The 25,588-nt window shown below is 44.3% G+C and overlaps 1 protein-coding gene across 1 annotated transcript in view; it reads right to left on the bottom strand.

Moving 5' to 3' along the window:
- The window catches only part of ahr2 (aryl hydrocarbon receptor 2), a 49,860-nt gene extending 40,314 nt beyond the window's left edge, over positions 1-9,546 (bottom strand). The window contains exons 1-2 of the mRNA XM_028980036.1: positions 9,188-9,546; positions 5,507-5,694 (exon numbers count right to left, since the gene is read on the bottom strand). Of these exons, the coding sequence (XP_028835869.1) occupies positions 5,507-5,694; positions 9,188-9,264 (265 nt within the window). The 5' untranslated portion in view covers positions 9,265-9,546. The remainder of the gene's footprint in view (positions 1-5,506; positions 5,695-9,187) is intronic.
- Positions 9,547-25,588: the final 16,042 nt, after the last annotated feature.

Genomic DNA, 25,588 nt, shown 5'->3' on the forward strand with positions numbered 1-25,588 from the left:
GAAAAAAACTGCTACAGGGTGACGCTTCAATAATTTGTTAGAATGCAAATATACCTGAGATCATGTTATGAAAGAAATAAATTTGTTCAGATATTTATTATATATTTTTTTTATTATAAACAAAAAATGGAAACTTAAATACATTACCTCTGGACAGAAGAGGTTATATAAGGATGCATAAGGTAGTAAAATATAGTAGAATTAGTTAAATTCTATTGATTATAGTTTATTTGAATACAACTGTTACATTTTTCGTTTTAGTAAAACATAGTAGCTTTAGTTAAAGACCACACAAGGGAGTGGGTGTGGATCATCTTTGATCCTGTTTTGTCACACCACCTCAAGTCCTAGCAAATAGTCACATGACTGACATACCACTGCCCACCCCAGGACTTCTATATCAAGTTACTTCATGCCTGAAGCAGCATGATAACACGAAGCGACCATGGCATAAAAAAAAACAAACAAAAAAACTAACTTCTTTTTCAAAGTCTGGTAAGCCAACATCTGAGCTGTTAACCTTGCAGAGAGGTCACGGGGTCAAGTGGCTAATCAAAGAGAGACTGAAGCTGAAAGACAACACAGTTCAGAGGAAAACGTTGCCCTTTCGTTCGTGAGGTCAGGATGAGTTGATATCAGCTGATGTTGTGGGTGGTTTCATTTTATCTCTTTTTTTCAGTAGTTGGAGGGGAGATGGGAGGGGCGTCGCCCCCTCCCCTCGTTTTTCCTGCCTCTTGCACCAGTTTCTGTTGTTGCTTTCCAAAGGTCGTGTAAGACTCAATGACTCATGCCAATGCAAATATTGATGTTCCACATCCTTCTGAACCAAACCTTTGCTCTTTGTTTGATAATTTGTCCAACAGATGAGAATGGGTGAAAAAAATATGGCGGGTTGCTTTAATGGAGTGAAAATATGTCTCCCACAAGACATAAGAGATGAAAGGAACTTGTAGAGTTGAAAGGACTCTACTTGGATGGAAGAAGAATGAGGACACTGAGCTCTACTCCCCTGACAGTGTGAGGCAGAAGTGCCTATTTTGTTTATTTCTGTTGGTCATAAGCACAATGACACAATTTTAAAATCAAAATCAATCTTTAAACCACAACAAGAGCCTTCTAATTATCTTCGAATTATCCTCCTTTTGAAGACGCTAAGTGAATCAATGCATATGACCTCAGTCTAAATAACACACTCTGGGCCTTGGAGGCAGTGACTACAAGAAGCATTTAAATTATGCCAGCGCCCCGCCTGACACGACCTCCTGACCTCATTCTGCCTGTTCAGCGTCTCTGAACGCCTGGAGGTCAGCTTCACTAAAGGCTATTGCATATTCTTCTGACATTCTCTGCCCATTACCTTATGCACTGACCTACACACACTGGCCGTCTTTGAGTCAAACGAAGCCAAGGTACCTGCTGGTTCTCAAGGGCCGATGGTTGAATAAGAGCTCCTGCAGTTCCAATGATTAACAAGATGTCTGCACATGTTCAAATCAAAACTGTCACAGGCCAATGAAATAACACACACGTGGGGAGTAAAACAATGAACTGGATGAATAAAGCAGCTGTTGTGATGCACAAGCCATGCATGGGAGTAAAGGATTTTCCTAACCGCAGGCACAGTCTTCATAATGCCGTCGATATAAGTCTAAATGGCACATTTCTATGCCGACACTCTGCCATTACATTTACAGTGAGTGGTGTCTACACTACACAGTGTCTACACAGAGGTACCAATATGCATCTTTGAATTTGGGCAAGAAATAAGCAGTGTGCAGAGATCAACTCAAGTAACTCTGGATTGGAAAAGGGACTGATAAAAATCCTCAGAGACGACGTTTTTTTCATGGCCCTTCTCCGCTGCATTCTCGTGACCTGCTTTGCTCTCTGGATCACATCCCAAGTCAGGGAGAACATCTGGAGAAGTCATGGCTGCGGTGGATGGAGGAGGGGACGGGACTACAAGAAATTCGATGTCTCACCCAGGTCTACTCGTGGACAGCCACCACTCTGCAGAGGCCACCACCCCCCCCCCCCTGCCCCCCCCAATTACGGCTTAGCCGCCAGCAGGGCCCTCATTTCGTGCCGCGATGCTCCAGAGCCCACAACACCCAGCCCTCTTCAGCCATCAGCAGAGAGGAGGGGGGAGATCACTCCTTTGATAACCAGGCCCACAGAGGGGCAGAACGGAGGCGGTCGAGGGAAGGGAAGGAGATCTGGTTAAATGAGTGAGCTTTTTCATACAGTCAATGCCCACTAGAGACTAGAGATATTCACCAAACAGCCATAAAAGAGAGTATGTTGCAACCTTGGCTGCAATAGAAGAACGATTTCCTTCTACCATAACTGGAACCCCCCAAAACACCTCTGCAGGGCCGAACCGGTAATTAGTGAATGGTGCATCAGATAGCCCAAATGCAATAACTGTACAATCACCAGAAATAACGTAATCGCTTTGTACCTCTCAACGCAATCAGAGATAACGGAGACAGTCGAGGAGGGAAGCATTCAGAACGAAGGTCAAAAGACAGGCACCACAGAGGCGCATGTGACACCGAATATAACAAAGCAGCCTGTGTGTAGGGCCGGTGGTGTGTGTGTGTGTGTGTGTGTGTGTGTGTGTGTGTATGTGACCAGCTACAGTCCTAGACATGGGGAAAGGAGGCTCGTGGCGGGCCGGGCCGAAACGCACAATGTGACGCTTGTGTCTGCGGCATGGGATCAATCTGGAGGGCCTTTCCCATCAACACCTTCTGACTTCTTCCCATCCAGTCCTGTCTCTGCTGCCTCTATACAAGTGGGGTACAAAAGCCTCTTTCTGTGTGCGAAAGCAATCCACAATCTTTATGAGAATAGTGGCTTCCATATTTAGAAATGACACATTACACAAGACCCCAACACACAGCCCTGTACTTTAACCCGTAAGCATTTGGGTCAGAATTGGACATTGTGAAATGCTCTCCTAACCTTCGTACTCACATAATAAAAAGAAGAACGCCACAAGGTGTTCTGTACAGATCACACAAACCCGCCAGGACTGTACTCGCGTCTGCGGCATGTCGTGCAAACGCACAGCTGGGCCATGAAAACACAGCCAAATGTCCTGTTGCGCTTGTTTGAGAACGCTCCCTGTGAACCCAGGACTTCACAGAGCGTGGAGAGGAAAGCTGGGACAGAAGGAGGAAAAGGCCAGAGGGGAAACGGGGGCGTGGGTCAGGAGGTTTCGGGCCCCCTGTCTCTCCCCGGGTTCCGCGCCGGCCCGTCCGTGATAAGAACGTCGGAAACCGCTGGCCCCCTGAAACCATCACCAGTCCTGATGGCCGCTGCTCAGGCTGGTCTGGGTAATTCCAGCTGCAAGCCAAGACCACGTCTGTCGCGAAATCGCTCACTTTTAGCCGGTTTGGCCTTCTCTTGCGTGCCGTGGCGTGACTCTACTTAAAAACGGGATACGGAAAACTGTTCGGATCACAAATCAACGCAGACAAAATAAGTGACGCATGACTGGACATTAATTCTGCGTACAGCCAGCGCTGTACATCGACTCATTTCGCTTCACGCGCCGCTCTGCTCGGGACACGCCACCCAAACATATGCAAAAGCCGCCCCGCCGGATTTGCCTTTTTTCGCGGCGACGCTCCCTCCGGCGAGAGACAAGTGCAGCCCACAGCTGTGTAGCTGGTGGGGATCCCAAAATAGGGCTCCCCCTTCCCGAGAGATCTGCAGCGCAGCCTCCTGATCTCTGTTTCCAATCGCTGCTATTCTCAGAGAACAATCTGAGGAAGCGTGGCTTTGTGCGGAGGGGGGGTGGGGGATGTTGGGCGGGGCAGGTTCGGGGAGAAACAGGTTGGCCCGAGACAGCGCTGCAACATTTTAGACTCATCTGAGAGGAAGAAGACGGGCTTTCTTGGTGGAAAGATCCAGTCTGGTCTGGTGAAAGATGGGGACCTGATAGGACCGCTTATACCTGCACTTCATATGGCCTCACAGTCCCATTAACAGCACTGCTCCACCCCGCATGTGTACACACTCGTCGCACACAGACGTCCTCACATGCGTGTACGTCATGCACATTCATAGCCACGCAAAATTTACACAAAGCCACAAACATCCATGGCGCACCAGAGGGAAACAGGGACACACGCTTAAACATACACAGACATGCTCATGAACCTACAAACGCACTCGTGCGAACACAGCAGTCCTCCTGCAGGCAGACAGGAGAGCGACGTGATGGGGGCGGAGTCAGGCCAGACCTGGCGCGTGTCCAGGTCTTCTGCCATGTGAGGAAGCACTGAAGTGAACTTCTTTGCCCTTCTGCCAGACGGCGTTCAGGGTTTTATCAATATTTCGAACACAGATGGAGCCTAGATGACTAATGGCCCAAAGTTTACAAAATCCTCTTTTTCTCCTCAGTGTAAGATTCCTGCCATACATCAAATTCATCGCATAGCGGGCCCACAGACACGTGGCTCTGATCGCGCTGAACATATTTTCGGTTCTGAATTCTTCTCGAAAGAACACACTATCTGATCATGTTCAAGTAAAATTAGAAATGTCTAAAAAAATAACACATGAACTGCACTGTCTATTTCCAACCAGTGCTTCACAACATTAGGCTTTCTTTTTCAACCAAATTCCCAGTAGAACCTGGATTTAATAGCATTGCAGCGCGTCCTGTCTTACATGGCAATCAAACGAAGATGGAAGAGAAGCATGTCAGATTTTGCTAAAACAACACAGACGTCTGCCTCTCATTCAACCACCTTTAAGTGAGGAGGAAGGATGTCTGCCCCAGTCCCCTGACCCACTTTAGACAGAAAGATGGGGGTTAAGGGATTTGCGCATTGTACTTGGCCGCAGGAAATGCATGTCGATTGAAATGCAATTGTCATTAGCAAGAAAATTCCATTTAGGGGTCAGAAATCTGGGTCTGAACCAGAGGGACGGAGGCAGACAGCATCTCATTAACCCCAAAGTATCTTTAGACCTGAAAGCAGCCCACCAACAAGGTATTATCCTATTCCTTTCTTATTCAATTACCCACCTCCATTATATCAGCCTTGAGCGTGATTCTGCTGAGTTCTACAACTAAATGCTGTTGGGATGCATCAATGCATTGTGATGGATTCATTTATGGTTCATGGCTCAACGCCATTGAATACATACATACATACAGCTTGCAGGGCCTGAAACAAATACATTCATTGAGTCATTATGGTATTAAAAACAAGGATCATTTGTTTTCAAAGTTGAACTGATTCAGAACATTAAATTGGTTGGTATAATTTAATTATGTTTGTATGATTTCATTAGTAGACCCAATGTTGATCTGCTGCTCAGAGCGTGAACGTGTGCCAAAGTAAGCATGGTGTGGGTAAAAAGAATCTCAAATTTCAGCCTGCCAAACTCAATTCTTTTGACGTTTAATCCTTGACTTTGGCTTCCTCCGAAACCTCGGCCTATCAGAGTTGAGTTTCGAATCGCCACTGGGCAAAAGGCCACTCACCATTGAAGAAGCTCTTGACCTTGAGGTAGCCCACGCTGAGCCTCAGCACGGACAGCTTGTCCAGGCGAGTCCTCACATCCTCCGAGAAGGGCAGCAGGCTGGTCAGTTTGTCCAGCTCCCCATTCAGCCGATCCCGGTGGCGCTTGGAGGGGTTAGACTTGGTGCCATCAGGAGGTGGGGGTTTGGGGCTACGGGACAAAACAGGGCGAGAGAATGAAACAACACTAAACTCCAGCAAGCGTGTCAGCAAAACACAGGCACTGCATTATGGCAAAATGGGAATTCATCGAGTTTGAAGAGAAAAAGTTAAAATTATCGTTTTTAAAAAGTGTACAACCTGAGCACAGAGAGAAGACCGGGCAGCAGTGCAGGAAAAACATGATTAATTCCCATGAGTCACAGTCAACATTCCCAATCATTTTCAAAAGAAACAGAGTCATTTTTTACAGCTCTATTCGGGATTCCGCAGAAACACTGTTCATTTGTAATCAGGCCCATAGGCCAAAAACAATCAGCCGTTGAAAATGAAACCACAACAACCGGGAAAAAAAAAGGCTGATGCAACACGCCACTGAGGGGTAATTCCCCTGAAGACCAAAGGTACATGTGTAGCATACTACCTGAAAGCATGGATAAATTTTATTTCCTTTACATGTCAAATACTGGTTATGAAAGCGGCATTTGCATAATGAATTTTTTTTCTTCTGAGTGTTGGACGCGTGCCTGGTTTTTCCATTTACCATTCGTGCTTGATGAACTTTTGTTAAAATTGTTTAAAGATCTCTGGGAAATCATGGCCATTTCAAAGTAGGCCTGAAACCTGACGCCCTGCACATTCACCACCGGCCTGCCCAAATAGAGCTGATCTGAAACTCAAGCCAGCAGCACCGACCCAAAATTACACTTTCCCAGAAATAAAAGAAAAAAACTGACCTCACAGGAAAAGGCTAAAGACACAAAAGGCTTTTTCAGCCCATTTGTCTGCCTGATAGGGCTTATTCCTAGCCTCTTGGGTGACACTGGCTTGTTGTCATCAGGGACACTGATTGGCTGTATTTTAGAATCACTCCCCTCTCGAAGATCCCGTTGCTTTCCATTCCAAAGCACCCGAGAGCTGCTCGGTTTTCAGAAAAATAAGCTCAAACAATAACAGCCTAACAAATGAGCTACTCGGCATGAAGGCCATGTTTCCTAGAGTCTTACCAGGGGAGGACACCCTATCCGTTCTGAAAAGGGAGAAGGGCCGAAAGAATAGGCCCATGCTCCCGCCCCTTCTGGAGAGAATGAAAGGTCACAGAGTGTAGAGGCCGATGTTTTGCCATTGTTTTTCAGATTCCGAACTCTGTCCAACCCTCGTTCTGAACCCCTGCAAAAAAAAGTGATCAAATCCTTTTGTGATACGCATCTCTGGAAGGGTCTGTCTCCCCTGATAACCTCACAGAGCACAAGCACATCTGGTGCTGATCAAAACGGGGAACAAAAATTACATGTGATTTAAAATGAATAAATTAAATTAGCTCCATCTGCAGTCTTCACAGTATAGTCAACTTCAATTTTGTAAAAAATTATGTTTTTTATATTTTGTAAAATATATGTGTGTGTATATATATATATCATATCAAATTTCAACATAATTTTTTTGTAGGGCAGTTTTTCCCGGAACTGTAAACCAACAACCTATTCAGATACAATAACCTTAATGCTGAAAGCTCCTTCATAATAAGCTTTTGCTTATTATCATAATTAGTGGCAGCAGAGCTCAGGGGAGGGGATTCAAGACGCCGCTCAGAATGTAAAATGGTCACCGTCATTCCAGTATGTGCGCCGCACTGATGTGATTACATCTACTTGTATGGACGTTAATATGTTGTCATACTTTCCACATTCGCAGTGCCTAACTGGACAGCACCGTAACCACCTATCCCAGCAGGCCGTGGGAGTGTACATGTGTTCCAGACGCCCTAACACAGAGGCTCCCGTGAGTGCGCGTTTCAAGGGACATCGCCAGGCAACGATGGAAACTCGGCAATGCGATTACGTGTGGGTCTTGGAGACAGACTTCAAACAAAACAGCATCTGCAGCTTCGTTTGCTGGTTGCGCTTTTGTACAAAAAAAGAAGATAAGTTCAGATAAGTTCGCCAAAAATGGTGCTGTGGACAGACATCATGGTGAAAATGTGACGCCCACAGAAGATGGTCTAACAGCTAGCGCATGGGGAGCACGATTGTGAAGTGAGCCCCTCCCAGGTCAAGACGTGCAGATCCCGCTGCTCCCGCCATCTTCTCACCTGCACTGTTGTCCTGAGAATTATGAAGAGAATGCCAGGCCGAGAAAACAAAGTGTGCCTTTCTTTCTGTGTGTGTGTGTGTGTGTGTGTGTGTGATTTAATTTATTTTTAAGTAAAAACATGGCAATCTTGGTCATTTTGAGGAAACATTGTCCTTCTGGATTTTAGCCCAGGTGACACGATAACACTACGCTATGCGGTGTGGGTGGGCCCGAGCGAGGGCGCAAGTCGGTCAATTAACCTGTCGGGCGCCACCAAATTCAGCCCACGGCCCTGATCCGTCTGTCAACGAGAGGGGGACCAAATCAGAGCAGGTCACACACCCTTCCAGCCACGGCCACCGGCAGAACATGGTGCGGCACTGCGGTCCCGGGGTTAACCAGGACGGCCACGTGGGACAAAGCTGTCCCCTTTATTGCCACAGATCAAAACGATGCTGAACAAACAGAGGAGGAGAGTTGAACGGCGCCATGGCACCGGCGTCTCGGGACGTCTGGTCGGGGAAAGCGAAGCTCCTTTTGGCCAAAGCGGGGTTGTGAAAAACAAACCAAACCAAAAAAAAAAGTCGCAGACGAATAAAACTTTAGAAAAAAAAAGGGAAAAAATGAGCGATAGCCTACAGCTCTCTGCCAGCGACCGACGTTGCGTAACAGTTTGCGTGACTTCAAAATATGTTAATTTGAGGGGGAAAAACAGAACGAAAGGCAGAGAAAAAAGAGCGTGTTCTCCACAACGAGAGAGAGAGAGAGAGAGAGAAAGAAGGGGGGAAAAAAGAAAGGAGCGTATATCAGATTACAATAACATAGCTGGGCCGGCGCCCCCCCGCCTCGCCACGCCCCCTCGCCCCGCCCTCCTGCGTGCATCGCGTGAGAGCGCCGCCAGCGCGCGACGTGATTATGATTAATGCAGGAGTTGAGTTTCCATCCGCCGACCGCCGCGGCCTTAAGGTGGACGGGCAGGAAAACCGGCGACGTCCCGTCCCCCCCCGAACGCCGCGGTTCGAACGAGTTAAGTTCACCAACGAGTTAGGACAACTTCCATATATCGACGTGCTGATCTTTATCCATTATCGACGTTACTATTACATCTACACAAACGTTTTTACGACGATGACGTAGCCTCTCTATCTATCTATCTACCTATCTATATATCTGTCTATATATCTATATCTATCTATATAAATATAAATATAAATATATATCTATATATATAGCGTTTGTCGTTGTCTTGTCTTGGTTGCTTTTAAACTGTAGTTACGTAGTAATGTTACTCCGGCGCACGTGACGCTACCTAAGTTACAAGCGAGTCGTTACACTTTAGTAACTCTGTTAAACGGTATGGCGATTTGTTTTTTGTCTTGAACTTGACTTTGCTCAAAACATGAAGAACTTACACTTTCTGCACGGGCTTCTTCCTTTTCTTGACGGCGTACGTGCCCGCGTTTGTCAGCATGGCGCCTTTCTTTTCCATGAGGGGACGGAAGGACGGCGATCCCCGCGGAACGGCGATATCCGCGGAACAGTCTCCGCGAAGAAGCGGCCCGATCTCCCCCGCTCAGAGTGGGGAGAAAAAAATTAAACCCCCACAAAAAAGTTTCCAAAGTTCAGCCAATTCATCGGCCGCTGGCAATGGCGCGACCGCTGCAAATTTTCCTCCTTCCTTTCAGCTGTTTCTTCATCATCTTCTTGGGTCTTTTTTTTTTCAATGCTGTCACTCTCCGGTGACTCCAAACAAACTCTCTCCGAAGCTCCGCGGAGCCGCTCTCGCCCCGCCCAGCCAATCCCGCGCTGCGCGGCGCCGGCAGGTAGCCCTGCCGCGCTCTGATTGGCTGGGGCCGCTTTCAGGAAATCATACCGCAAAAAAAATGACTTTTAAGGTGGACCGACTTGGATGCAGCTTTACTGGCGGACGCGGCGCCGTACTGGAACTGAACAGTAACTTCGACCATAAAGCCATGACGCTTTAAATTCTTACATGCACCGACTGCACTGTCGGATCCCCCGGACTTCCTTGTTTCAAACCTACAGCTGTGCAATATCAATATTAATATTTATTAGCATTGAATACTGTGCAATATCTGTATACTGTTCAATAACATTATTCTCACCTCATGTTCATCATTGCTGTGAATACTTGGAAACAATGTGATATAAATGTGCAATAATTCTAATGTGCAATAACAAGTAACCCCCACACACTATATAAAATATACACTGTACATAAAACCGTACTCAGTTATTATTCTTCGCATATGTATATAGCGCTGTCACTTCACTTGTAATTTCTGCCCCTTATTGTATCGTATTGTTTTTATTTGTATATTTGTATTTTATGCACTATTTTATACATACATGTCTGCACTGAATGGGCTGCTTTTAATCTCTTGTACATGCGTATAGAGACAATAAAAGGCATTCTATTAGTCGCTGAACTCATTGCGTTTGCAAACTGAGTTTTGAAATTCCAAAAAGAAATCAAGCATGCAAATAGAGTAAGATCTGATTGACGAAGTGGTCGGGTTCAGTCCTTTCTATAGAGTAGTGTGTATGAACTGTGTTGGTCGCACAGAACAATCCCGTGTGCACAGATTTCAAGAAAGCCACATGAGAGAAGAAAAAATCATACTCTCCAAGATCATGTATGCATGTGCCCATAGAATTGAGAGCGTTCTGCTACATGCTTTTCATGCTTTAACAGTATTTTACTTCCGGGACGTCCACACCACCATGTAGTCAGTCACTTGATTTTCAAGTATTTCCTCCTTTTTTCTTAAAAAAAAAAAAAAAAAACTAAGCTATGCGTTCCTTGACCCTTTGTTTACACAAGCAACATCTTTCCTCAGAGCCAAACCTCAGGCTTGCCAGGTATTTACCAGCCTTTACCACCCAAGGCCTGATCTGCAGTCTGCCTGCCCGAGGTGCACTGGAGGTGCAAAGGTAGACCCTCAGACGGATGATATGAGGCTAAATCACCGACAATAACAAAAATACTACATTTAAAGCATTTAACATCAATGCTTTACGGCTTTTGGGAGGTTTTCTATAGAAAAACTGCCCTCATAATACAGAGATACAGCTAGTTTATTGATTAATGAGGCAGCAGTTGCTTAGGGTTACACTTTAAAGAGCCTTGTGTTTTCAAACAGAGTTAAAGCGCTGCAGCCATTATGACGAATTCTGTTGTCCAAAAACCCACAAACTGCTGATGGCAAAGGAGGTGACACATTCCTATTGATTTCGGCGAGGGAAAGTAGTACAATCAGAAGCAAAATGTTCACATCCTGTCGTGACACAACATGGTCCAAGGTTTTCATTCATCTTTACCAAAACTATGCAACCTTGGGCAAAAAGCAACATAATAATCCTGTTAGTTGTTTAACCAGTTTCCTGCTAGGCCAGACGTCCTGGGGGAAACGTCTCTACCGTTCACAGCAGTACATACAGAAGAGGGACTGAAACTATGCCCTCCTTGCAGAGTACTGAGGGAAATGACAAAGCAGTAGGAAGCAGGGGTGTTGTGTGCAGTTATTATTACCTTTTTATTCTATGGCCCCATACACCCCACAGTAATGTCAACCTTTCCTGTGGTGGATTCGCACTGTGCTTGTGTACTATATATATACGTGTCTCTCTATATACTTTGTCTCTGACTCTCTCTCTCACACACACATTGAAATAGCCCTCAACATAAGGCAACGAAAACAACAGTTTCGCAGCTCTGTGAGGCATTTTAGATGTGACAACCATTCTCTCTCCATCTATGCTGTTCACAATTTGATTACGGTTACGGTGCTTGCCAGACACACACACACACACACACACACAGAAAGAGCCAAAGCATTACAGTAATCATAGTGACAACGGGAAACGTTATTTCCCGATGGGTGCGAGCCTACCAATTACAAGTATAACTATATGCAATATTTCACAGAAGTTACTGTGAATCAGCTGTAAACACATTTCACAATGAAGAAAGAGAAAGAAAGATAGACAGTAGGACATACTACAGGAGACCACAAACAAAAAGGTCATGGATAATCAATACAAATAGAATGTTGGAGGAAATAGGCAGTGGTCGGCCTGATAAGGGAATTTTCATTTGATGATTGCTGTCAAATAAAGGAATAAAGTGAGAAAGCTTTACACACGGTGCTGTGTAATTACGCAGTAACATTTTGTGGTTTCGGGCATGATGGAGACATGACCCAAATTGACTCAGATGCTAAAAGTAGACCCACCAAAATAACAAGTGGATATTGAAAATTAGACCTCTTGTACTAATTGTGGGTAGACAGTTGTGCTGCATCATGCATGCTTTCATTGCTTGACATTATGTTTAGCCAGATATTCTTCTCCTCCAAATTCATCTGGCAATGCCTGAACCAAGCGAAACACAGAAAGACATTTATTAACCAATTTGGTTGTTTTGTTGCCATGGAAGCAAGTTTAATTACAAACCAAACAACTACATGTTCAGAGGCTATTTATTATATGACACCCCTCTGGCTCTGTGGAACGTGCTGCGTTTCAAAAATAAAAAAAAGAACAGAAAAGGAATTACCGGCTTCTATAAAAGAAAATCTGGTTTATACTAGACTTAGGTGGTTTAGGTGCCATGGCAAACTACGTCTTGTTAAGTTCAGATTTACAATAAAACTGCTCCTGTGTAAGAAGTAAGAAATTAGTTCATTTTGCCAAATGGGCTACTGATATTATTAACTAAATTATTTTTTATTCTACAAGTATACTGGGTTTTTGGGGTTTTCTCTAATAGTATGTTCATTTAATGTCGACGTAGCATGAGGCACATTAGGAATCCATTCTTTTTCTTTTTCTGACTGTTACACCTTTAAATGGGTGCAGGTCGGTTGCGCACAACTCGGCCATCTACACGTTTCCACCCATCTATTGGCTGTGCACGATAAGCTTCGGTGTCTTTATTTACTCTGTTATCAGCTGAAGAACACATATGCTATTCATTAAGCGGTGGACTCAGATCGGGCACACAACTCTCCACACCGAACAGGTGATTATTACTTCTGGGAAGGGCAGAATCGACTTTCATCGAATTAAAAGCAGCACTGCACATGAGAAGGAGCTTTACAGCATGGGTGCTTAACCATACAATGCCAAAAAAGGTCAGGGAAACATGTCAATACACGACAGCCAGCCTTGGCTAAGCGGCGAGAAGCAACAAGCAGAGTAACGAAACGCCACTTTTTAACAGTGTCAATTAAAGAATTACAGCTCTGTCTGCAATAAATAAGAAGTTTATTTGAGCTGGCTGGAGCTGTGAAAGTCTCTCCCCTTTAAGAAACCAAATACATGCAGACGTGCACATTTCTTCACCCAGCACATTAACGAACATGTTGTAATCACTTCACTATTTGGCACCTCTGCACTTTATGGCATGTAGAAATGAATAAACACAGGCCACAAACCATCATATTTAAATTTCCCTGTAGAGAAACTGTAGGGGAAATCAGAGCACACTCCCACATTCCAGATTAACGTAAGCTATTTCATGTGCAGAAGAAAATCAACCCCATGCAGGGAATTTATAGCTTCATATAAAAGGAAGGAGCTCTGTAAGCATCTGTCAGTCAACAACAATGGCAATTTAAAACATTCCTTTTATCTCCCTCTTTTGTGGTATGATTTCACGGCAGGCCCGTCGTGAGTAGGTCCTCGGCTGTATAAAGAGTTTTGTGCCGTTGCCTCCAGCGTTCAAACGTGCTCCGTCATGTGAGGCGCAGACAGTCACTGGTCAGGGCAGAGTGTGTGTTCCCGTGTAGATCCTGTCACCCGATGGACAGAATCCAGGCCAATAAATTGTGCTTAGATAAACCAGCAGAATTTCATCACCTTGGCTTGCCCCCTTGTTATTTTTGGCACATTATCAGTTTCGCAGCATAAGTGAATGGAGCTAAACAAACACTAGATGTTCTTAGCAACACTCGGATTTGAAATAAATAAATAAATGAATTCTTAATCTAAGTATGCTGAGCAATCATAAGATCAAGTAAGATTCATTCCAGTTATATATGCATTCTGAAAACATTGTGTATATACATTGCGTGTGTGTTTGTGTGCATATGAACATATGCGTATTGCCACATGGGAGCAAAATGGTGCTTTTTACGAGAACTGGTGTTGTTGCCGACTGGGAATTACCCCACCATGGGGCATGGCAGGACTCGGAGGAAATAACACCACCTACTGGGCCAACAGAAAATAAACAAATCTCTGGCCAAGGTACACGATCTCAACAGCACACAGGGATGAGTCAAGAATCCTCCAAAAACAAAAAAAAACACGATTGGTCGTTTCTGAGGTGAAATACATTTTGACTAAAGAAAGTAACGCAGATGTATTTGCTTTGTTTCTGTGCTTCAGTTTAATGTTCTGAGAGATCAAACACTTTCAAAGCTGACTGATTGTTAACATCTTTATGAACAGACAATTAAAACCAATTTTACACGTTTAATTACTTGGATTACTTGATTAAGGGAGTGTGAAGACGGAAGTGAAGTAGGTGAGAGGCTTTCTTTGACTTTATTAAAATCTATGGCATTTCAACACCACTGTGCAGCCCTGATTCACATTCGGATTGCATTATGTCATGTCCTGAACTTACCCCTATCACAATCACCCCTACCTTATCACCTACAGGTCCTCACCTATTATTACAGTACTGGCGTCTCTGAGTAGTCCTGGCATGGAGATCAAATGTAATCAAGCTGAATGGTCGTCTGTTACCTTGTGTTCTACCTTGAAACTTGCAAACCTGGAAATGCAACATCATTAATGAAAAGACAGTATCTGGAAGTGCAGTGGACTGTGAGCATTTACATGAGGTTAACTGAAGATCTGAAAAGCTTCCGTGGACTAATCGGCAACAGGCTGGGTCTTTTTTTCTCCCAAATAAACACAATAGCAAAACAATAGAAGTTAAGAAACTTTAGCAAAATCAAAGGCACATTAATTCAAACCAGGCTTTATTGAATTATTGGTGGGCGATAGGAGGTGGATGCAAAACAATGCAGAGGTCGTGGTCACTCAGGGTTAAAAAAAAGAGATGTATGCAAGTTCACTTATTCATACCCCACATACGACCCTTGTGTCCTGAAAGCCTATTTTTCAAAGGGTTGTAATGCATGTATATGGCTAGTGTAAGTCCATAGCTGTCCATAGGATTTAGTGGGAATTACTCTTGAAGAAGAGGTAATAAATACCATTTTGCCAGTCTGTAGTTGTTTCTGTCTATGGGCATAACACAAACTTTCACAGGGTTAAACATGGGAGAACCTTACAGCGATGACTGACAGCTCTCATGCATACCACTTCTTCATTCTGCAGTGTTTCCAAATATCACCTCAAAACCATACACAAATGCTGAGTATTCATCTTAGGAAATTTGCATATGATTATTATTTATAATACTTCTACTTAATAAGTTTTGATAAACAGGTACATTCATGTGGGCTCGTTCTTTTCATAGTAAGATACATTAATACCAACAAATTTTAAGTATAGTTGAAAGTTGCACTTTTTTTCTTATTTCTTTGTGGCGCCCCCTGGATGGATGGCACCCTTAGCTGTTGCCCGTATTGCCTATGCCGGCCCTGGTTCTCAGCAAGCAATATTCCCCAGATCTCAAATCCAAAACTGCCCAATCTGGCAACACATAATGCACAATCCTCATCTATTTATGTCTGGTTTCTCTCTTCATAGTTAAACTGGTTTTTGGTGCTTTTATGGCGTAGCCAGAGATGATATCTTAATCTTGAACAACGCCTTGAAAATATACACCCTAGTTAGGCCAGTAGGACTGTCCCTGTGATAAAAACAGCACAAAATGTATTGCGGAAATAGTTATGTTGTAATAGTTATAATGTCGTTTTCATTAGCACAATTAACTGGCATCTTGAAACATATATTATAATAAGTTTGAGTTTGTGTAACTCGGATCATGCTAGAGTTGATACAGACCATCTGAAAATGATTTCTACAGTCTCCACATCTGCAGCTGACATGAGTTAGGCCGTGTAGACTAATCAGCATTTTTCTTCAATTGCCTTTGGTTTTGGGCAGAAACAGTGTAACCTGCATTGATGGAGCCTTTCCCATCTCATTAACTAGCCTGTAGGAACAGCACGGATGTATAAAAAAGCTGGTGACTCCAGTTTCCCCAGGGATAAAATAAGTTGAAGTGTGTTTCGTGCTGACACAGCAAATTGTTTTGTGTTGCTGGTTTTATATTCACATGACATCACTTGTCCATGTTAACATGAACGTTTGAGTTGAAGCATAGCTGTCTGTACATAACTATTTGAGTCTGAATGTAGGAATATAGAGCATTGCACTTCAGCACATTGCATTAATGTATTGAGGAAACATCTTCACATATTTTGTACTTCATGGGGAAGAGATGATGTTGCCCTCTGCATCTGGTTCTCTGAACTACCAGTAGTCTATGTGAGACATTCATCTCAGCAGGTGGCCCAACCTCAAACCTAACAGTGCTAAAGTTTCCAGTTGCATGCAGTGCACTGAATGGTTTCTTAAATGGACACATTGACTTAGCCCTTGCACAAAACTAATAGCTGCCCAGAATTTAATGATGATTTGAAACTGTGCCAGGCCAGATAATTGGTGGCAGACACTGGCAATGTGCTGAGAGTCCATATTGGGTCCAAGTTGGGTGGGGAAGATTACTATGTAATCTTGGCCTCACGGTCTGGTCAAGTCTTTTTCCATTGCTTCCGAGAGGGCTGTACTCTTCCACCGTGTACGTGCACAAAAATTTCACAGGCGTCAGAGTAATCTCTGAAAGACAATCCTATCCCATTCCTGTTCTTGTTTTTATGATGCAGGATTATTAGCTGCAGACTTTTAAAAGGAGGTTGAGGAGTGAGTTATGCGAGCTGTCAGGCTGAGTTGGCCTCGGACTGTAGTCTTGCCAATGCGCCTTTTATCATTCTGAAGAAATTATTTGTTTGTGGTCCAGACCAGTTATCCTCTCAAGAGGATACAGTTTCAGCCGTGATTTCTGCCTCTGATGCACTCATCCACAACTCGCAGCGATTTGAGCTGTACCGATTAATTTTGTATAATGAGCACTAAGGTTCATAGGGTTTTTTTAGTGCATGCTATGTGACCCTGTTGCCTGGCAACCACTCTACGCTCCCGGAGCTCATTCATGCCTCTTACAGGTAAGGATGATGGCTCACTTCCTGTAGGTCCGTGTCGCTCTTAATGCCCAATTTTCTGCAACTTAGAGAACATAAACATTTTAATAGGCACCCTTTGGGCCTACAGAGTGAACGCTGCTCTGTCACACATGTGGTTTGAGTTCAGGGGGTGGGGGTTTGGAGGCTCAGGTTTTACAAAGCCCCGTAGTCACTGCTGGGACATGGTTCTCAAAGGCTGTCCTCCTTTTTTTTTTGCCCCAGCAGCAATCGCCACAGCCCTGAACCATCTAATGAAAGACAAACTGTAACTCTGGGATAAAGTGAACAAAAAGATGGGAAGTAAGTAAGAAACAACATATTGTGGGTTTTAAAAGCATGGTCAGGGAACTGCCATATCTGGGTGGGGCTTCCTCTCTCTGCTCCACCAAAAATATTTTCACATGCAATTCCAGGTAAAATAGTGGGGAAAAATAGCTGATTCCTCACTTCTCTGGTATAGAAGTTGACTTGATAGTGAAAAAAATGTATACTTTTCAGTCCCTCCAGGATTTTGTGGGCATTTTGGGGATTGTTATGATTTTGCATGCTGTGAGGTTGAGGTGTATTTTTTTTTCTGGCAGTGAAATTGCAGGAGCAAAATTAGTTGAATTGCCTGCACAATTTATTTAAAACCAGAGGCTAACCATAGAGTCTCACATACAATACAAAACAAAATCAGCACTAAATTTGGGGTTGCAGAAGGTTGCCGGTTCAAATCCCGAGCCGCCAAGGTGCCACTGAGCAAAGCACCGTCCCCACACACTGCTCTCCGGGCACCTGTCATGGCTGCCCTCTGCTCACCAAGGGTGATGGTTAAATGCAGAGGACACATTTCGTTGTGTCACCGTGTGCTGTGCGGTGTTTTCACAATGTCAATGCTTAGTATTATTGCCTTCATCTGCATTTGGCCTCTTATATATTGTTTATTTCACATTTTATACAAAATGCAGATTTGTTGGGGGTCTAAGTGGCAATAACAATTGGGCATGACATGCAGGATCTGAGAGAGTCAGAAGCAGAGTGGAGGGGTGGAGATTCATAAGAAACATCAATGCATTTCCAGATGTACAGGCACAAGTGGAACAATTCAAATCCCTGGTTCCAAAGCGTCAAAATGAGTTCAAAGCTAAACTGTTTCCTGTGTTGCACGGTGGATTGTCAGCTGTGATATGAAGTGGCAGTCAACATTAACTTCATCACCAATTGTAATTTTAAAACTGAAATACAGATTGGTTAACCTAGCATAGATCCTGCTATCCTGCACTTCTGCTATATCGCACAATGATTTTGAGCTTCCAGCTCTGTGCTCTGTCTGTGTCCACCTCGTACAGAGCAGCAAAGGTTCTCCAGCACATCTCTATATTGTCACATGTTTAATACATCTCACCATGGATTGGACCCGATGTGAGTCTACTGTGACCTACTGATCACACTGGCATTGTTTGGTCAAATTTTTACAAAGTGTGTTTGATCAGTCAAAATTGCCTGTAGGGACTGAATTAATTCACTGCTAAACATGGAAAGCAAATTTATCTTAAACATACAAAATGTTACATTTCTATGAATGACGCCAGAAATGGTTAAATGGTTTATTCCAGAATAAAATTCCCGTGTGATGACATTCCAGATTGGCACGTGTGAGCTGCTGCTCTCTGAACGGTGAAGCTTAATGACCAAAGCACACCTATTGCCATTTGTAGCCACTTCAAGACCACAGACAGGCTAGAGGAACTCGTATTAATGTTAAACGTTAAACAATTTCACTCGCAAAGTGAAATTTTAATGTCAGGGGACCTTTAACAGTTTTTTTCTCAGTACATATTTGCATATTCATTGAGTACGCAGAGCCTGAAGACAAGACCTTATTTTCCCACCGTTACTAATACAAGCGTTTCCATTTGCTCTGGGGGCGGGCGTGAAAGAGCAACTCGATGCAAAGGTTATAAACATGTTTAACAGCCGGGTATGTGGCATTTAGAAGCCAATAAATAGTCAGGCCACCGTACGGCGCATGTCGTAATGCCGCATTAAAGCCTGCACCGGGCTCAGGCGCTTTTCTGGACAATGCGCAAAATATTTATTACTTTTGGGGAGAGCGCATGTTTTTTTTTTTAAACACTTGTATAAACCCCCTTAATCGCTATGGCTAATCATGTGTTTTCTCTCCTTGTGCACAGAGACACGTTAACTGGATTGTTAAAGTACAAGTGTACTTTTATGCTGTGTTTTCTCTTCCATGACAGGAACACCAGCATTCTGTGAGTATGTGGACATGACAGTTCTGCCTGGAAGACTCTCTAGTAGCCTGTGTTACGTGTTATACATTGAGAAAGTAATTGGCGAGAAAGTCCCAGTTAGCGTAATGAAGCTGTTTACAAGCTGAACATACATAAAGCCTGTGACCGACAAACACACCCTCATCACTCGCACGTTTCACCCCCCCCAACTGTGCTGTGCAGCGCTTTCCAGATTCCCCCGCCTCCCTCTGAAACATTTCACTTTTCATTTTCCTCCCGCGAGCGAGCGGACTGGGCCGGGCCTGGACGAGGCCGGGCCTGGCGGCTGGAGCGGCTCCGTGGCCGGGCCTGGTGAGAGAGCCGCTTGTGTGCGTGGGCAGCACCCCAGCGACTGGGAGAGGCCTCGCTCGCACGCGAGGTGCTGTGGGGGCTGCGGGTCCAGGCATTCTCAGGTGGTGACTTCAGGGGGGCTGGAAGGCTGCGAGGCCCCTGCGTCGGTGAGGCCCGACGGGCCCCTGGGAGCCTCGGCCAGCCACGGCGTGTTATTTTTAGTGTTATTTAAGAAGGCCCTCCCCTGCTTCTTAGCCAGCGCAGGCCTCTCTCATCTGCAGCTGATTAGGAGCCTGGTTGCCTGCGCTGACATGAGCTATGGGCCCAGCGAGCCAGCGCTGCACACAAAGAGGGGGAAAATGATGGCTTCCCATGAATTCACTAATCTCTCGACATAGCTCCAGCCAGGACAAAGTGCCAGCAGCAAATAAAACACCGAAATGGAGCATTTTCCGCGTCCGAGCCAGTGCTGGAACATGTAATATGCACCGATGCACAGATGATCTACAACAATCAATGTGAGAAACAAAGTCTGGGGAAAGAAAAGGTGGACAACTTTGTTGTCACCACGTGTCACAAGCTCAAGTAAAGCATGGAACAGATTAAAAGCAAGTTCTGTTTAAGGAATCACATCCGTCATGCAATCTGTATTGCCACTTTGTGTTTCCCTTGTACATGCTCCACTTTTTTTTGGCTCTTGCAGCTGACTTTTGAAAGTGATCTTTTTATTTTGGAAGTCACATATGTGCTCACAAACAAACCAATTCAGCCCTCGTTCCAAGTCATGCTGATGACCCAATTAACTCCCATCTGATGATGCTTTTCCAGAAGAAAATCCCACCTCGCACACCACTCAAGGGTTTTCAACGGTCTTGCTCCACACTTGGCCGAGTTCAAGAGCTATTAGACCCACAGCAAAGGCTTAAAGGAGATGCAGCAGTCCGCCAGACAGTAGGAGCTGAGAAGGTTTTGTTGGCCATGCATTTCTTGCTGTTCATTCCGTCGATGTTTTGTCAAAGGTTTACAGACCTAGTGAATGAACCTGGTATGACAGCAGGCGAACCTGAGACAATGATTTTTAATGGCCGTTATGTGGTTTTGTCCTTTCCTAAGCACTTCAACTGAGCATCGGAAGAACGCAGACAGAACTTGGAAGATTTACAGGCTGCTTATGAGGCAGCGAAATGGGCTAAGTGGTTCCATGAGAGACTAAACACTTCAAGCAATAAAGGCTCCAGACATTTACACATAAATTACATACATTGCTGAGGAGAATCAGTAAATCTCAGCAAATCTTGTGCGCAGCCTGAGAGCGATAATGTCAGCGAATAGAAATGTGATCTTAATGGCTGAATCACACTTACCATCATCAAAGTGATGCAACGTTTAAGGAATGTTTGGGAAAGTTTCTGCATGTATGTCTGAGAAGGCTGAACTGAGTGGGTGGGGTGTGGTATGGAGGCTGTCAGCACCACCTCCAACTACTGCCCGCCTCACCTGTTCTGTGGGGAAGCGGTGTGTGTGTGTGTGTGTGTGTGTGTGTGTGGAATGTGAACAGAGTGAAAATGTTTGTGAGTGTTGGAACACACTGATACCTGAATGGCAATTACGCTCCTGCGACAGCCAGTCAATTCATATCCGTTAACAGCGGTTAACAGCGGTAAATATTTTATCATCTGATCAATTTTAGTAATCATGTTTTTTACATAATCATTTATGTAAAGGCCATTCTTAACAAAAAAAATATTTGTATTATATTAATACATTAAGTGAATACAATTCATTCTGGATAAAAATTTGCAGTGTTACTGTTTGGGTTCAGATGAGTTTAATTCACCTCGTGCCGGGTACGATTTGACATATTGAAAAAGACGTTCATTGAATCATGATGCTTCTTCCTTGGTGGTCACTGAAGTATGTTGACCCTGGGCAGCTACCTGCACTGTCTGTCTAAGAGGTATAAATATTTTGTCTTTTAAAACCTCACCCTCTGACTCTGTACGGTGGTCCAGGTGCAGGGGATGATCTGCGATTTCTTATTATAGGTCTGCAAATCTCAGACCTCTGCATTTCATAAACACATTTCTCTTCTGTGGAATGTACAAATAATCCATCCATTGGGAGTATTTACATTATTCCAGATGTCAATGAAGACAATGGCCCCAAAATAGGTGAATGATTCTATTTTATTTAACCTTTATTATTCTGAAAAATAATAACCAGGCTTTGAGAAGAGAGAAGAGAAAGTGAAGTGATTGTCACACGTGATACACAGCAGCACAGCACACAGTGCACACAGTGAAATTTGTCCTCTGCATTTAACCCTGAGTGAGCAGTGGGCAGCCATGACAAGCGCCCGGGGAGCAGTGTGTGGGGACGGTGCTTTGCTCAGTGGCACCTCAGTGGTACCTTGGCAGATCGGGATTTGAACCAGCAACCTTCTGATTACGGGGCCGCTTCCTTAACCACTAGGCCACCACTTTGCAAAGTGTGCAGCTTAAATGGAATGGTGAGCAGTGGGCAGCCACGACAGGTGCCTGGGGAGCAGTGTGTGGGGACGGTGCTTTGTACAGTGGCACCTTGACAGATCGGGATTTGAACCGGCAACCTTCTGATTACGGGGTTGCTTTGTAAGATGGGAAATCACAAGCCTGTGACGTTCTACAGCTTTGTTTTGCGTAGAGGTTCATGACCTCTGTTCTCCATGTCTTTGTCAGGCGGCCTTCACCCAAGCAAGAAATGTGAAAGGCCAGCCATTTGTTTTGTGATCCTCTGCTCTGTCTTTGTCGGCCTCAGACAGGAGACATCAAGGGAGTGACAGGGCAGAAACAACAAATTCTGATTGGTCTGTGGCAACATCCTGGGAGTCAAATGTATAAAAGGGGACCATGGCACATTACTGGGACCATGGCACTTTACTTTCCTTTCCAGCAGGAACTGAGCGGAATCTTCCCATCAGTTTCTGAGTCTTTTCTATTTACCTATTTTTCTCCTGGATCAGGTGATCTCTCTGACTCTCATTTCAGGCTTTTTCTCTCTTTTTCTCCTGTTGGGGAATCAAAGCCCAGTGTCCCGTGTGACAGGGGGGATATTCACCACTATCCTAACGAGGAGATGGCATATAAGCATGAATATAAGCAGGATTGTGTAATACTTTACAAGATCAGGCTTAGTATTATATTACAGAAAATGATGTTTACCAAATGATGGTGTTGAGTAATAAAAAAAAAAGACTTGTTAACAAAGCAATGTGATCTTTATTAGGGTTACGCACAGTTGGCATGTGTTGGCTCAAGGTTCTCCAGGTTCCTCCCACCATCTAAATACATGCATTCAAGGTGAATTGGCAAAACTATATTGTAGGTATGGGCGTGTTTGTGTGTGTGTGTATGCCCTGCAGTGAGCCTCTGTCCAGCACCCAACATCCTGGGATGGCCTCTGGCAGGTACGACCCAGATGAGGAATAAGTGAATTAAATGAAAAGTGAATGAGTGACTGAGTGAAGACACTGATATTCAGAGGTAATTACTGCAGAAGAATCAAGAGGACAGGAAATGAACTCAATGCAGTTCTGTAACATTTTTAATGATGCAGGCTATAAGTATACAATTATATATTGAAAAGTTGCTTGCTCAGCAAGAGGTGGTGACTATTGACCTTTGTCCTGCAACTGAACCCACATCAGCGCGCACACTGCCTCTCTTTCTATAATTGGCCAAGTAACATCTCCATCAAGCTGAGTAGAAACAAGCCCTGAGGTGAATTCACCAGCTGTAGAATTTTGTCAAGGTGTTAAAAAAAAAAAAGCTTGTTTGGATGGCTGGACCTGGCATCGTCCAGTTTTTCCACAAAAAACATATCATCCTGCCACATTAAACCCCTACACAGTGACATTAAGCATTACGAAATATCTAAAAACTAAAATATCTAAAAATATCTCAAGCAATTAGCAATTATCATTTCCTGTTATTGAGCTTGTTACTGAAATTGTGCTGAAAATCGCATATTTTATTTATGTGGGAATGTGGGAAACGTCATTCATGATATAATTACATTTACATGGCCAACATATGTGATTTAGTCAGTTTAAGGAAACAGTATTAAAAAAAAGCTTTTTTTGTGCACCCTCCATCTTTAAATTTTCACCTTTATACTTGCTCTGACTCACTTTCTCTGTCCTTTTCCCTTTGTGTCTGCTCTGCCGCGACGCTGTTGATCTCACTGTCACATCCTTGCTCTCTCTCTCAACGTGTCACCATGTTCCTTGTTTTCTCACCTTATGCACTCTTCTCCCGACTCCATCAGTTGTCACATTCCATCCTTGTGTCCTCACCAGACTGGCACAGTCTGCCCACCCCAGATCGCCCACCCCAGTCTCCGTCACTCCTTCCCATATAAATCCTTCCCTCTCTTTGGATGTATGCACAGCCAAGAGGGCTCTTCGGTCTCCCCCTGTCAGCACTAATGGGAAGCAGAGCAGCTTGTTGGACCAGGAACTCGTGGGCCTTTTGAAGTCGACTGTTGTTGTAAATTCTCTGGTCCCTTCCCCAGCTCGGCGAGGGTGGAGATGAGTCAGGGGACCAGATCTGTGGATGTTGAATGGCCTCCAAAAATACCTAATTTCAGGTCAGCAAACACAGCAAGGTCTGGCGGTTGGGAGAAAATGAAAGAGCGAAAGGCTCAAACCCGACTTGCTTGCCAGCGAGGGACAACCGGTTTGGAAGACCATGATGGGAATGTTTGTTATTCTGTGTCAGTCGTTACTCTGGAAATAGCTGTCAAAAAACATAATGTCACCAAGTCATCCGGCACATCGTTTCTCGGCTTGGGCAGAAAACGAAAGAGGCATGTCACTTTTGCATGACAAGCGGGTGACAAAGCACTAAGCCAGCTGCTTCTGTGTCCCAATACGCCTGTCTCTTCCACTCTCTGGGGACAGAATCAGAGTGTGTGGTCCCACGGCATGAGGGGGAAGTTCTTGGCTGTGGCTGTTTGCCATGGCAGGCCAGGGAAATCATGTAGCGTCAGTCCATCCGCCTGTGAGTTGGCTGAGCCATGAATAAATCAAACCTCCACTGGTTTTCAGACCGGCTCCTTTGGGCACAGATGTGAACGATGCCAGCACAGCGTTCTGTTTATCAATGTGGGCATCGCCAGGCCGTCAAACTCACCCTAATTAATAAAGGCGACTCTCATAGACCCTGCTTAACTGTCAGACGTCCTTGGTCTGCCACGTGGGGCCTTGGCGGTCTGATGCAGCCAGAAGGATGTGGTTTGTTATGTTTGAGTGTACATTCTGCTAGCTGTTTGAAGTGGCATTCTTCTAATGCTGAGATCATTAAAATCCAGTCAGAAATAAATCCCACTATATTTTGCCACCTGGACAAATAAAAGTCAATAGCTATTGATTGGTTAATAACAAATGAAGTGAAGTGAAGTGAAGTGATTGTCACAGCAGCACAGCACACGGTGACACAACGAAATGTGTCCTCTGCTTTTAACCATCACCCTTGGTGAACAGTAGGCAGCCATGAAAGGTGCCCAGGGACAACAAATGCATTCTTATTTCTTAAACAACCATGTTGGAAGACACAATGTGGAAGAAACCATGTCACAATGTTTCAAGACCATCATCTCAATCAATAAATGTTTGAATGACCATGAATAAAATATACAATAAAACATTAAATTAGAACAGAAAATGAACAATTGCACATAATGACTTCAATTTTCACATATGAATTAGCTAGGGCTGCGAGGTATAAATGCTATGCTAAGTCCTAAATTTGAGTCTCCAAAGAAACAAGGCCTTAAATATAATTAAAAATGACCAAGAGTTTAAAGGTTTTAAAAATACTGCAGAGCTATAAGTAAAATAAAACAAGCCTTCAATCTGTCAGTAATCTGCCAGTCACTGCGCACTTCTGGGGTTTACTAAGTGCAGCGTGCGTGTCAATGCCAAATCCGTAAAACCTGCCTGATTGGTCCTGCGCAT

Source organism: Denticeps clupeoides, chromosome 5, assembly GCF_900700375.1.
Source record: "Denticeps clupeoides chromosome 5, fDenClu1.1, whole genome shotgun sequence".
NCBI lineage: Eukaryota > Metazoa > Chordata > Actinopteri > Clupeiformes > Denticipitidae > Denticeps > Denticeps clupeoides.